This window comes from Perna viridis, chromosome 14 (genome assembly GCF_037379345.1).
Source record: "Perna viridis isolate PV_CMFRI_1.1 ecotype Kerala chromosome 14, ASM3737934v1, whole genome shotgun sequence".
Lineage (NCBI taxonomy): Eukaryota > Metazoa > Mollusca > Bivalvia > Mytilida > Mytilidae > Perna > Perna viridis.
The window spans coordinates 27126966-27141273 of NC_142458.1; the positions used below are offsets into that span (position 1 = coordinate 27126966).

A 14308-nucleotide genomic window follows, 5' to 3' on the forward strand; every position below is an offset into this window, starting at 1 on the left:
ATTATACTTCATATTATCTTTTTATTATCAAGATTGTCTTTTTATTTGCATTTGTGATTCATTTGTTCTGTAGAGTATTTAAAAAACTCCTTCCGAATCTTCTGATTTCATATGTTAGTAAAAAGCATCTTATTGTAAACTGTGTGATAAATAACCAGTATGAAAGAAACGCCAGTATAAAGTCAAGATGCTATCTGTATTATAAGATAAATGATTAACATCCGAATGATGTATTCATGTCATTCATTCGTTTTTTGTTATATTTTTAAGAAATCGTTAATATATGTACCGAACGACCACAGTGTTTAGGATCAGATTAAATATGGAACAATCTATATCAGAGTAGATTTGTTTTTAATTTTAAAAGTATGCACCTGTCTAGACCAGAATAAATACCTAAAATTAAACTTTTTAAATCATTATTTGTTTGTTTGTTTGTTTGTTTGTGTTTGTTTGTTTATTTGTTTTGTTTATGATTGTTTGTTTTTTTTCTTGGTGATATTAGTAAATCTTCTGACTACACCATTCTTGGTTAGTTGGCATTTTTACTTCTGATGGTTGATTGACATTTTCACTTCAAATTCTGATGAAGATATATCTGCTGATTCCTCCAATAGTCGCTACTAATCAATACAAATTAAAGATTCTAACACAAAAGTGGAAACGTTATATAATACTGTTAATAGAGAAATATTCGATCCGTCAATTGTATCGTGATTTCAACAAGAAATAAGCTTTTGCATAGTTTTAGAATTTGCAATCATTTTTCAAATTATGTCAAAACTCATCTGCGGAAAAAAAATATTTTTCACAGTTCAATTGTTGCATTTTACATCTTACCACCAAACAAAAAAAAAAGAGCGAAAAAAAATGCCGTAAAATATTTTTGTTTACAGTATAATACAAAATACTATGCGCGTTATATAAATAAAGTTAAAAAAAATGTAAATCATATCTATAACAACAATTGTGACGTGAACATAAAGAATATTTGTACTAGTAATATGTACTCTCAAATCGCATCTTTAAAACAATCACAATGCTATTGATGTATGCACTGTTTTGTTTACAAAGCGTGGTTTTAAGTTTACATATCAATGACGCCTTTTGAATGTTTCTAATGTCTTTCCGAGCATTGCATGACATTGAGGTCCTCTAATAGTTACTTGCACTGATATGTAAACATTACTCATGATAAATATCAGGCAGGTGTATTAAAAAGATAAAAAATATTATTACATAGATAGCAGTGAATTATCGAAATTCCAAGTGAAATAAATAAAAATGAGGAAAAAATACACATTTATAATAAATTATACAATTTCCCTCTCGGACTTTCTCCCGCAAAAACATCTCAACACTTTCCTTCTTGCGACGTTGAATTTATTAAATAATTAAGAAAATCAATCATCCGTACACAAAACTCTAAAATAACTTGGAAATAATGAATTTACTTGATTTCTACCACACCAGAGTCATTTAGCAAAAAAAGATACAGTAACACAAATCGTTAAATATAAACGATCATTTACACGGCACCTTTAATACTGTTGGTAGAGCGATATTTGTCGACGTTCTAAAATTACATTGTTTGTAACTTGAACAAAACGAATAAGTACTAACATTAGCCTCTTTCTGACGTAATGTTGCAGTCTTTATTATATATTAAGACATGTTATACACACAAGTTAAAAAAAACCCATATATTTCAGTTTTCTAATTAGAAAAAAGTTACAACCCAAATCAATGGAATCAATTATATTTTTTTTTGTCATTTAGTTGTTACACTTTTTAGATTACATATTAATTATGCAAAGAGTTGGTACTTTACAGGAGTTATTGTTCTTTATTCGTAGAAAGCGGTACATATATGGTTCTCTTCACAATTCAAATCTGTGTACAAAAAGGACTATTGTTACGTTACAAAGGGTGTATGTAGATTGCAAAATCATCGCTTATTCGGTTGGCTGTCTGCACAATGAATCACCTCTATCATTGACAGTGTTTGAATTTTATAAGGATTGGTACTTGATTAACAGAAAGAGCGATACATTCTGGTAATGAATGATCGATTCCATATTCATACAAAGCTTGCAGTTATGGCAGATCCCTTTTAATTGATTATAGTAGCATTTATTGGTCTTGACAGATATAGATATACTGGAGACGACGTGTTCATTTCATTAAGGAAAACAAGTTACTTATGCGTTTGAAATTAACTGGTAAGTGTCGTTTTGATGTAGTAGTTTTAATCTAAATATAAAGTGCCTTTCATGTTTATTTTGCTAATGTTTGAAAGTAAATAATAATAACAATAATAATAATTATGATGATACAAGTGATAGTTGCAAAAATACTCATTTTGAAAATTGTCATAACAAGACTGTTAGATTTGAAACATTTGTATATTTACTGATATATTATTGAAAACCAAGTTTACTTCACGATATTTCTTTTAAAAGGAATAATAAATAAAATTAAAAAAAAAGAAATTCACTAAACTGTTTGTGAAGGTCTGATTTACTCCGCAGTATACAGTATACCCTGAATATATCAAACCCCAATTAAGCCACAAAGGCTACAAAATGTAACTCATTTAAATTAAAATATGGAAAGTTTTTACCAATTTACTTTTAAATATGTATGATGTCTCTTATTTATTACTATGGCTGTACGGACCATGCCATAATAAGCACCGATCTATAGATGTCATTATTTTTGTTTCCAACATGGCGTTAAAATATAAGTAACGAATTTGCTTTTAGTTTATGATTTGTGAACATAATATTATAATCGTAATTCTAAGCAATAAAATCGTATTCCTACAAATGTGGAAAATTCCAGACATAATAAAGTATAGGATTTACTTGACAACTATTACTGTTGTATGAATTGAACCATTTCCGGTTCGGTATCAGAATAAGCAATTTAAGTGTTATCCTCACCCTAGTATGAATCGACCAAACAGAAGTACATGTTTACCTGCAAACCATAGTCAATTCATACAATTGTTTTCTTACAATTTAGCACTGGGTTTGCCCAATTAGGAACACGTTGTATAATCTATGATGCGGACAACATTTGTGCCTAGGGAAACCACTAAAACATTATCATAATTAACAACTTTAAGTACTTCCTTTCCGTCATTGATTTAACTAATAAGATTATTGCTAGAAAAATACTTTGTCAGACAGAGCAGTGTTGCTCCTTGCCGCATTGTGCAATGTTGTTGTGTGTGATTGAGACAGACACGTCAGCCAATGCCTTTATGAGAAAGTCTAGACCAACATGAATATGCTAGACTCCCTTCAACATCCGTTCTGGTCTGAATTAAAAGTTCAAACAGTCTTCCGAATTCATATGTCATTTCAGGCGAAGCGATGTTAAAACCATCAATGTTTCAGACCTTCTAAATCATGTATATATGACGTCACTGATCCTCCATTTCTAAAAAATAAATACAATGTTTCTTTCTTTTAAGATCGTAATTTTCTCAGCCCTGAAGGCACATCACGTCCCGATTTATGACATTTCAAATGAAATTTCCAGATTGATATTTATGAAATTACATTTGAAACCAATTTATTTTACAATGTATAATATTCATGACATTGGATGTAAACAAAGTCACATTTACATGCAATAAAGCCATATTTTTAGAATATGTTCACACTAAATTGTTTTCAATAGAAAACCTACCATGTAATACCGTCATATGCGACAATTGAGCTTTATGGCATCGAAAAGGTACCTGCAACGACAACATACAAAAACTAAAGCTTGCCCTAATTGTTGTTAATTCGTGTAAGTAGATTTAGTAGGTAACACCCAGTCTGTCTCTTATGCTAATTGTTTTGAAAATCTTCTATAATACGGGTCATTGTAGAAAGCAAGTCGACTAGAACAACTAAGGGATGAGTTGATTGATAAACGTAATTTCCTTAGTTGTGTTGCACTAAATTAGATTGCTCTACAATATCTTTAAACATAACAAACTGCTTTTCTCTTCAATTAACAATGCTAAAGGTTAATTAGTCTACCTGAATACATATTACAAATCTGTTAGAAATGGTATTGGTAGTTGTATAACGCAATTAGTCTATCACGAAATTCATAAATCAAGTACAGTGAAAACCTGTCTAAACCGAACCCATTTTGGATAATAATTTTATTCAGGTGAAACAGGTGTTTGGTGTACCAAGGATCAAAGTACAATTTGATATAAAGGGACTTTAAAAAGTGTCTGGTTTGGAGACATTTTCGTATTAAATGGTGTTTAGTATTGACAGATTTTACAGTATTACAGTGTTAATGTTATTATTAGTGCATATACTTAACACCCCAATACATATTGTTTCATGAATGACTCAAACCAAAATTTTTTTCTAGCAAAAGAGACGTATGAATGAAAAAAAAAAATCCCACAGCCAAATATATTACATAACAAGTGTTGAATGAGTGTTTATTATAGATGTTTTGTTTTACAACAGCTTTATATACATATTTTCTCTTATAAAAGAAGCAATGGTAGTTATAGCAAGTGGAAACTTGAAAAGTGAGCTTTTGAGGAGGTAGACCTAGGGTAAGGGACATAACTCTTAAAAATCATTGGAACGTTTGTATTCAGCATTTTACATCAGCCTTATGTAAGCATCTAATTAACTTGGATTCATTTTATTCTTCTTCAAACGAAAGCTTGAGAGGCTTTGGTGAAATTGAATGCGATACAAACATCACTGAGTTCATGAATTACGTCCCTTACCCTAGGTCTACCTCCTTAATACAATATGAATTTCCATTTTGAGCAATTAAAACTAAGATGATTATAATTACACCAATTTAACAAGAATCGACATGGTAAATATGTCAAAGAGACAACAACCCCAACGGGATAATAAATGTCAGATCAATGCCACCCATGGGTCTTTAATGAACAACGAGGAAACACTCACACCGCAGGGCAGGCTGCATACATGCAAATTATAACATTACGGTATGTTTTTCAGATATAATAATATCACATGAATGCATATTGTAATTATATGTTATTGATAAGACTTTCTTTGTAATGAAAAAAGGCAGATTTTTGTATGAGATGAATATCATATGATTTTGAGTGTTTTAAGGTGCACATAAACTAATATTTTTATATTGATCTTAAAATTGAATTTTATATTTACAAAAAGTCCCATAATATATTACACATTAAAAATAATGATCAAAAGGCTCTGATCTATTAACTTTTAACAATCAAAACTACATGTTTTAGTGTCATATCAAAATTAATTTCGTTTTAAATTATTTATTCCAGAGTTTTAAACAGGATTGACAACAAACCAGAACAGTCTAATGAATAAATACAACATATCTCAAGAGGCTTCGTTAGAAATACGAGTAAATTTGTCCAACAAGAACTTATATGTTTTTACACAAACTCTCATACCATCATTTGTGTACATTTTACTTTTAGCATTAATTGGAATACCTGGGAATGCATTAGTTTGTTATGTTTATAAAATTAAAATCCGAAACAATCAGCTATCATCTAATATTTTCATTTTGGCGTTGTCGTTCTTTGACCTCATCAATTGTCTAACGTCGCTACCGATTGAACTGGACCTATTGCTGAATTTTGTTAAATTTGATAAACCAGTTCTTTGTGCTGGATCCCGGTTTATTACATTTTTTTGCAACAATGCGTCATCGGTAATTTTACTTGCAATAGCATTAGACAGGCTTGTAGCCTTTCTTTCTGGTCCAATTCGCCGGCGCTTAGAGCCTTATATGGCAAAGTGTATAATTGTAATAGCAGCGTTAATTTCCGGTTGTCTTAGCTGGCCAATGTTTGTCTTTTTTGGAACTTACGAAATACCTCTAGGACAGGGAGTAATTGGATACACATGCAGTATCAAAAAGCAATTTGTGAAAAGCACTAAAATACGAATTTTCACAATAGCTCTATTGTCTCTGCACATCCTTTTTGATCTTTTATTTCTCATTATATATTCCATAATTGGAAAACGGATATGCTACGACAGTGGGTTAGTTTCGCATCGCTCAAAGGACAATAATGTCGATGTTTTAATACAACAACAGAAAAGGAAGCACAGTGATTCATCTATTGATGAAGACTATGGAAAACAAAAAGTAAAAACAAACGATTCCGAAATCAGGCTGAACTTTATTTCAAAAGGAAGGAGTGAAAATACAAAATTATCAATAATAAACAAAGTATCATCGGATTCTGAATTGACTACAATCACTGCAGCGGATGAATGTACCGGCAATACACCGCAAGAGCCAAAACAAAATAATATCGGTCACTCTAAAACATTTGACATTCTCCGAACACAAAGAGCATCGCCATCACCATCTGAATGTAAAATATTTAACCGTCGAACAACTGCAAACAGAACATCGTTCATGTTATTCATCGTAACCATGGCTTATGTGATATCGTTTTTACCATATTGTGTTTTAGTGGTGGTTCGTCACGTCTCTAAAGGTACATTCTATTCTGAACTAAATGCAACCCAAAAGACAATGTACCAATTTTTCCTACGTTCGTATTGTTTAAGTTCAGCAATTAACCCAGTCATATACAGCTTCATAAATGCAAGTTTCAGGAGAAAGTGTAAAGAGGCTATTGCCGGTATGTTTTTGTGTTCGAGGTGTACTGCAAATAAATGATGAATATTAAAGAGACGTACAATTGGTTATGCTACATGTATTATTATCTAACACGTCATTCTGAGAGAAAATAGAAATTACCGACTTCAACTCTTACATTTTCTTTAACGATTCGTGAACCAAGAACTTAAACGATAGAATATCGCATTACGGTATCGAAGTGACTTCACAAATGATCATTTGAGTGCATTTTTTTAAACAGCTGTCTTGATATAAGAGCGTCTGAAATATATATGTTTTCTACGCTTATGGTGAACATTTTTATCTAGAAATATTTCTTGAAAGCAGTTGTTTCATTAATTTTGTGCGTTAAACACATTATGTTATGTATAAATGATTAGTAAAAAGTTTTGTTAGCGAAGTAAAAACATTGCTTTTATGATATAATCATATTGATATGCACTAATGTGTCATCAGGGCTTACTTCGATTTATTGTTTGTTTTTCTACTCCTTATATCCTGTGACACTTATACTCTTCTTTAAAACAAGGTAAAGAAAAAACCATAAAAGACATCAAAAGAAAATTAAACGATGAACAAACAAAAACCTAATTGTTTATATAGCTTGCATTCCCCAAAAGTAAACTATATGGACGCATTACATAATGCAGTTTAAATGTTTATGCTAACGAAAAGAAATCATATGCATACATACACTATAATTAATGTGAGGATATTTTTAAGCGATTGCAATAATAGAGAGGTCTAGAGGCAGGTTTATCACAGGTGGCCTGTTACTTATTATAAAGAAAAATAGATACACGATATCATTACACACTAATCTACACATCGAAAAATATATTGCTCTGACATTGGTCAACAAAAGCCCAACCGATTATGTTTCTGTTTTTAAATTCGTACAAAGTAAAGTTTATAAAGTAAAACAGTATAGCTAAATAACCGAAGAATGAGAAAGATACAAAATGGAGCAACTTTATTACTTTGTTTATTAAAAAGCCATTAAAATTAACAACACAAATTGAATTGAAAATAACGTTTTGGGGTTTGAAAGGGAAATTGATTCTGCATCAAAAGTGAAAAAGGGAACCAAGATTCTAGCGGAAATCCAAAGAATGTAATCAAGGGGCAAAGACCAGATATAGAAAACAGACAAATCGATGGTAAAGGAAAACTGTTGACCAAAGTTTACGATAAGCGTGATGACTTTTCATTCAGAATTGTCAACTTTCCTTTCATCTGTGGCAACATCCCTTCAGCACCTGCGCACAAGTTATACGTTATACCAGAGCTTGCCGAAACTATGCAGACTTTTTGTATCGCGCTAGACTTCTAACAAATAGGCTTCTGGAACAGGGTTATGTTGCTACAGGATTGAAGTCATCACTACAGAAGTCTTATGGTCGTCATTATGAACTCGTGGATTGTTACGGTGTCTCCAGCTGCGCCATGAAAACTGATTTATTCAACGTGTCATAATTTTCCTGTCCTCTTTCGACTACCCTGGACTTGACTTTTTATGAGCAACTCGGCGGATGTTTCTAGAAAGCAGAGGACGCTTACCCTACCGGGGCAGCTGGTTTATGCTCCCAATTTCTAGTGGAGTCCGAGGTGCTCATTTGCGTTTTTATACTTTGTTTGTATTATTTTAGTTACTTTATGTACTTTGTTGTGTATGTCTTTTTTCCATGTCTGGCTTTTTCCCCTGGATTTAATTCATTTGATTACTACTAAAACCTTGGTTCCCTTGATTACTCTTTCTCACAGCTGGCTAAAATAATGACTGAAATGTCCATGCACAGTCAAAATATAACTGAAGCAAATGAATTGTGTCTACTTAAACGCTCATTATGTTCAACTTAGTCATATTTTGACAATATCAATAAATGTCCATTTAAAACACAATTTATTGAACTCAACACAAAAATGCGTTGTAGTAGACAATCTTAAAACATAAAAGAAAATGTAGTGTTAAGTTGGACACAAAATGTCTTATACAACGTTTTGTTGTGTTGAGGTTGACACATTTTGTTTACCTCAAGACAAAAACTGTTGACGTAGACATTTTATGTCTAAATAAACCAAAAAAGCATTGACATACATGTAGACATTTTTTAACCAACTCAACAAACAAAAAACTGTTGACATAGTCAAACAATGTATACCAATGTATATATTGGATTCAAATGCTGTTGATGAGAGCTTTTCTCCTTGAAATGTGTGAACAGCATATAGAACTAAGTAACATTAATATGAGTGGTATTTTTGAATCGATGATAATAAATAATTTAGCAGTGTCTGCAATAAAATCCTTAGTCATTAATCATTATTAAATTAATATAAAAAACCATTTAAGATATCGGATGACAATACATTTCCCTGGTGAAGATAATTCAGTTTGACACATATTGTCCTAAACGATCACAAAAAAGATATACAGTATATAGATTATCCTTTAATAATGAGTGGTTTAGATCATTTCTCCACTCGAGATGGTAAAACGTTGATTTCAAATCGCAAAAATTAAATTGAATCTACCCCGACCGGTGCCTTTATGATAACTGGCTGAGGTTGGTCAAAACATGGTTAGTAGAATTACACATATTTGTACAGCACCCTTCCTGCCATTGCAGAAAACAGCCCCAATGTAATTGATATTTTATATTCTATACAAATATTCATGTGCATGTAATGTTTGATTTCCCATGTTATAAGGTAAACTTTAAGAGACAGACAGTTACGTCCAAAATGTATTAAATGAACTTAAAAGCTTGCGATATCATAAAATTCATCATCCATTGTCAAAGTCTCATTGCATGACGCGGCAAATTTATTTGATTTATCATTATAATAAACCCCACTGTTTTGTACCAGAAAATTGTAAATGAAAGAATCTATGACTGCTAAATTTTTCGCGTACTTGTAAAAGTCAGTCTACCTCAAACATTTTGTTTGAAATAAAAATGAAATCCTTGTAGCATTAGTTGCTTGAAAGCAGAATCGAATAACTCTGAATAATGAATGCTTTCAAAATAAAAGAACTCTAAAGTAAACCTAAATGTACTTATGTTTCCATGAATTGATTCACCTTTGAAGAATGGTTTATAAAACAAACAAACAAACAAAATCCCGATCTTTCGGAAATTTAAAAAGCAATTTTTCATAGACACTATATTATTTAAAACAAAAATAACGTTTAAAGTAAAGGACGAGTAATTGTAATTTTATGTTTCAGAAATTGCATTATCAATGTATTGCAGTTACTATGACATTATAAAACGTAAGAAACAATACGTTTGAAATTGTAATACCAATAATACCGATATAATGAAGGGCACGAACCTAGGTTTGTGCATAACTTCATCGTGGAGTTAAGGCATTAGATGGCTATTTACATCATCTGCATAATTATAAAAGATACTGAGGTCATAGATGATATGTTCATACGTTAACATTAAATTGATAATGAATACTTAACAAATATAGAATGAATGTTTTCTTGCCAAACCATATTTTAGTGAAAAGTTAAGATGAGTAAGATTAAAACTCTATAGACCACATACACCCTTGGTGATTCCCTCCTTGCATGTTTATCCATAGAAATGAATTTATATTTTCATTTATCTCAGTCAGGTTTAAACAATCTGCCAGCTGTCCGTTACCGTGCGCTGTATTCTTTCAAAGATTTTTAAAAAAAATTTTAGTTATCTCATACCGATCACTAACTAATAATTACAGGTAAATGTTTTGTAAACGTAACATTGGTCAAAGGTTTCAGCTCTCTGATGAATCCTTGTCTGTATATGTTATTAATAAACCGAAAAAGCAGAATTTTTTGTTGGGAATTTAATTTCGTTGGTGAAACAAATAGACGAAAATAATTTCCCAAGAACATTAATCTCCAAATTCCCAACGATGTTAGAACTGTCAAATTTGCGATGCAAATTTTTGGTCGTTCCCTCCGCGGGACTCGAACTCGTACTGCTGTGACATATATGGCAACACCGCCTGCACAAAGTCCAGCAACCTAGACCACTCGGCCAGCTAGGCTATATAAAAATATAGCTTTCGCTGGCCGGGTCATTCCTCCTCGTAGGATCAAACTAGGGCTGTACACGATGTATGGTAGTACGGGACAGTTCATTTAGGTGTTATTATGTAGGATAGAGGATCAAATTAATGATGCATGTCACAACAAATCAATATTATACAACGTCTCAGAATGTGACGACTCTATTCGCTACACTGCTCCATCGAATCAAATTGATACAGGGAAGATATGTAAACGTATAGAAGGGTCTGAAAAATTCCCAACGATGTTTCGCAAATTTGACAGTTCTAACATCGTTGGGAATTTTTCAGACCCTTCCATAAGTTTACGTTATCTTCGTAATATCTACGTAATATTTACATCATACAGTTTAATTAATACAGGCTTTCAATACACTGTATCCAAAAACATCTCACATCTGCCCAGAAAAGAGGGAGTGGGAACTAGGTTTGTTTGTTTGTTGTTGGGGTTTAACGTCCGAGCAGCAATATTTCAGCTATATTCAGACGATGAACATGAAATGGATGAAAAAATGAACTGGGTAGATTATACGAATAAATACGGCAAAATAGAGAGCTTAAATCAGAAGTGCATTCCCATTAAGAAACAATTAATCGAAAATCCACAAAAAATTGTCTATATGAAATCAGATTCAAAGACAAAATCACGAAATTTTATCCACACGAAAAGATATGATTATACAGTAATTCGGAGAAACCTCTTTCCATTTGATAAAAAAGACATTGTACCTACCTACCCATTATCATACATGAAATGAAATAGTGTTCTCCTATGTGAATTGGAATAAGTCTTTTTTTTTCAATTTAATGTTTTATTCCCAATACAAATTAACCAACTACCGATGTCAGAGTTAGCATGAAAATGACATTTTTAGATGGAGAAAGATAAGATCTACCAATGTATTTAATTCTTATGCTGCTGATAAGAAGTTACTCCTCGACACACGTGTATAGCTCTGTTGATATGAGTGAAATGTTTGTCTTTTTTTAAAATATTTTCCATACCTTTATTGATTGTAAATACAAATGAATGCGTGTGTATTATGCAATTTTTCACATCGAAAGAAATGTAATGTTTGACGAGCTTAATTTAAAACTCTGTTTCTCTGAATTTCCCAAATAAAAAAAAGTTAATTTCCTTTAAAATGTGAAAAATTCCTAAAATGAATGATGTGCTAAACGTTGTGATTCAGATTTGTTCACAAACCTGCTGATGTCACACACATACTACATATAACACACTGAAAACGAACATTAGTCAACGTACGACTTTTCGTATTTTTTGTACGCTTTAATTCTTCATTATTTCTTCATAATTTATTTCGAAAAGCCTATTTAAACTAAGAAAAAGAAATCATATGTATACCCCATACTAACGCAGTAAAACACCTCAAATCATCATGGATAACGTAGCTAATCAAATGCCGAGAACAGAAAGCTTTCTATAGAGAAATAGGTTTAAACAATTGTTCAGGAAATATACTTTTTCTTGGCCTAAAATTATACTGTACAAAAGAATTACAAAAGAATACAATAGTATTGAAGTAAGCAAGCATGATAGCCCTGCAAATCTTGGGCTAATCAATACATTTTCCAAAAACAGCCGGATCTGTATTCAAGAATTGAATTTTGATATAAGATTGAAAATGTTTTTTACATGAATGTGAAATAAAAAAAAAAAAAATGATGCGGTTCAGTTACCAATTGTCCCGTCACTTTCTGACACCAAACACCTTTTGCTGTGTTACAATTAAGCAAATTCCATTTTATCATTCTGATACATGGGTGGGTTCAGTCTTCATTTTAAAAACCACTGTCACATTTACCCTTTTTATGTCTTCACTTTCACTTTATTTAGTTACTGTTGACTCAAATACACTTTAAAATTTGAAAACGACTACAGGCTCCAAAAAGCTTGAATCGCTCACCTGTCTCAATAAGCAACATTATATTTTTGAAAAGCGGGCATGCTATTGTCTTGGATAAAAATTCCTAACGCTCATACCTTAAAACAATCATATCTATTACCATTAAATTCTGTACAAGTAGTTTCTGAGGAGCAAATGTTTAAAACATTAAAATAGCAATAAGATGTCAGATTATGGAGATGCAAACACTTACTCTGACCCTATATTTTATGTTTAAGTAACGGCTGTCATGTATTTCGATGGATAAAAAATCCCCATATCATTACTATGAGGAACACCCTAATTCATACCAAATTTGGTTCTAATTGTAAGTAGAGAAGAGTATTTACGATGACGGTTGACGACGGACAACGACAGGCGACGGCGATGACGACAATAGAAATAACTCATATGGCCCTTCAGGCAAGGTGAATTTAAAACATTTCGGTAGCCCTAGCAATAGGCTTCAAATATCGCACAAACCAAATGCTTAAGGTTTTGAATAATAAAACATAATTATGTACACTTTTGTTTTAAATATACGACCAAATATTTTAGGTTTTGAATAATAAAACATGATAATATACACTTTTGTTTAAGATATTCGCCCTGAAATAACAATGTAACAGATTGTTTACGCAATTTAAAGAATTGAAGCTCTGTGCTGTAAGTAGAGACTGCTGTAAAATACTTAAGTACTTCTCGGTCTAAGAATCAGGCCATTTGTGTATAAGGTGTGACACATGAAGAAAAAGACACCGAGATTTGTTGTTGCAATATCCTAGTATCTATACCTCATAACCACAAGAAAATATCCATCAAAGTGTTTGCTAAGTTTGCCTTTTTAAGTCACTGATGGGTCAAATTTAGTTGAAATACACAATGGAACAATGACCGGGAAATTTCCTCACACTATTTTCATATATAAGCAGTCTACGTTACAGATGCTTCAGGATAAACTTAAATAGCTTTTCAATTGTTTTCCAGATGTTTTCTAGATGGATTTTTGACATGGATGAATTAAATCATAATTTTTAAAAAGACTACTACTTTAAAAATTTCTTATTGACTCGCTTGTTTTGAATAAATGCTAAAATTAGAACAGTTGTCTTATGTTTGAAAAACATTAAAAAAAAAAGAAAACAATTTCTTAACTTTAGCATGGAAGTCTATCGTCGATAAGGAAAATCCAACACCATGTGTGCAATGTACATTTTAGCCCGACAAACATCATTGCTTGAAACACTTTATGTAATCCATGTTTAATTATAAATACCAAATATCGGGCGTGTTCTTTTCTTCTTTGATTGATTTTAAAAATTTTATTGCTGGTTCAAGCATGATCATAATTTTTTTCTAATTGGAATGTAAAGATTTAACTTATTCTTCTTGTGATAGTGTGTGATTCATGCCAATGTAAAACCATTCATATTCTAAATATAAAGATGAGTACAAAACTTTGCAACAATCATTATGCTATAACATTTCATAAGAGCGTGTTGGAATAAGGACAAGTCCACCAACCAGAAATGGATAGTTCAATATAAATGCTATAGTATGGAGAGTTTCTCTATTGTAATTAATTGATAGTTCAAATGAAGGTGTTACTTCATATGTAAAATCATAGTTGCAATGTTTAGGTTTTTGTTCCATATCGGCAATATAACATGAAATGTTACCAA

The 14308-nt window shown here is 31.6% G+C and overlaps 1 protein-coding gene across 1 annotated transcript; it reads left to right on the forward strand.

The window, feature by feature from the left end:
- Positions 1–1962: 1962 nt before the first annotated feature.
- Positions 1963–7208, forward strand: LOC148598834 (uncharacterized). The gene is made up of 2 exons (XM_088561825.1): positions 1963–2222; positions 5312–7208. The coding sequence occupies exon 2, from the start codon at positions 5350–5352 to the stop codon at positions 6688–6690; it is 1341 nt and encodes a 446-aa protein (XP_088417951.1). The 5' UTR covers positions 1963–2222; positions 5312–5349; the 3' UTR covers positions 6691–7208.
- Positions 7209–14308: the final 7100 nt, after the last annotated feature.

Excerpts from the sequence above, each read along its gene's own strand:
- LOC148598834 (XM_088561825.1), top strand. The coding sequence starts at position 5,350 with ATGAATAAATACAACATATCTCAAGAGGCTTCGTTAGAAATACGAGTA.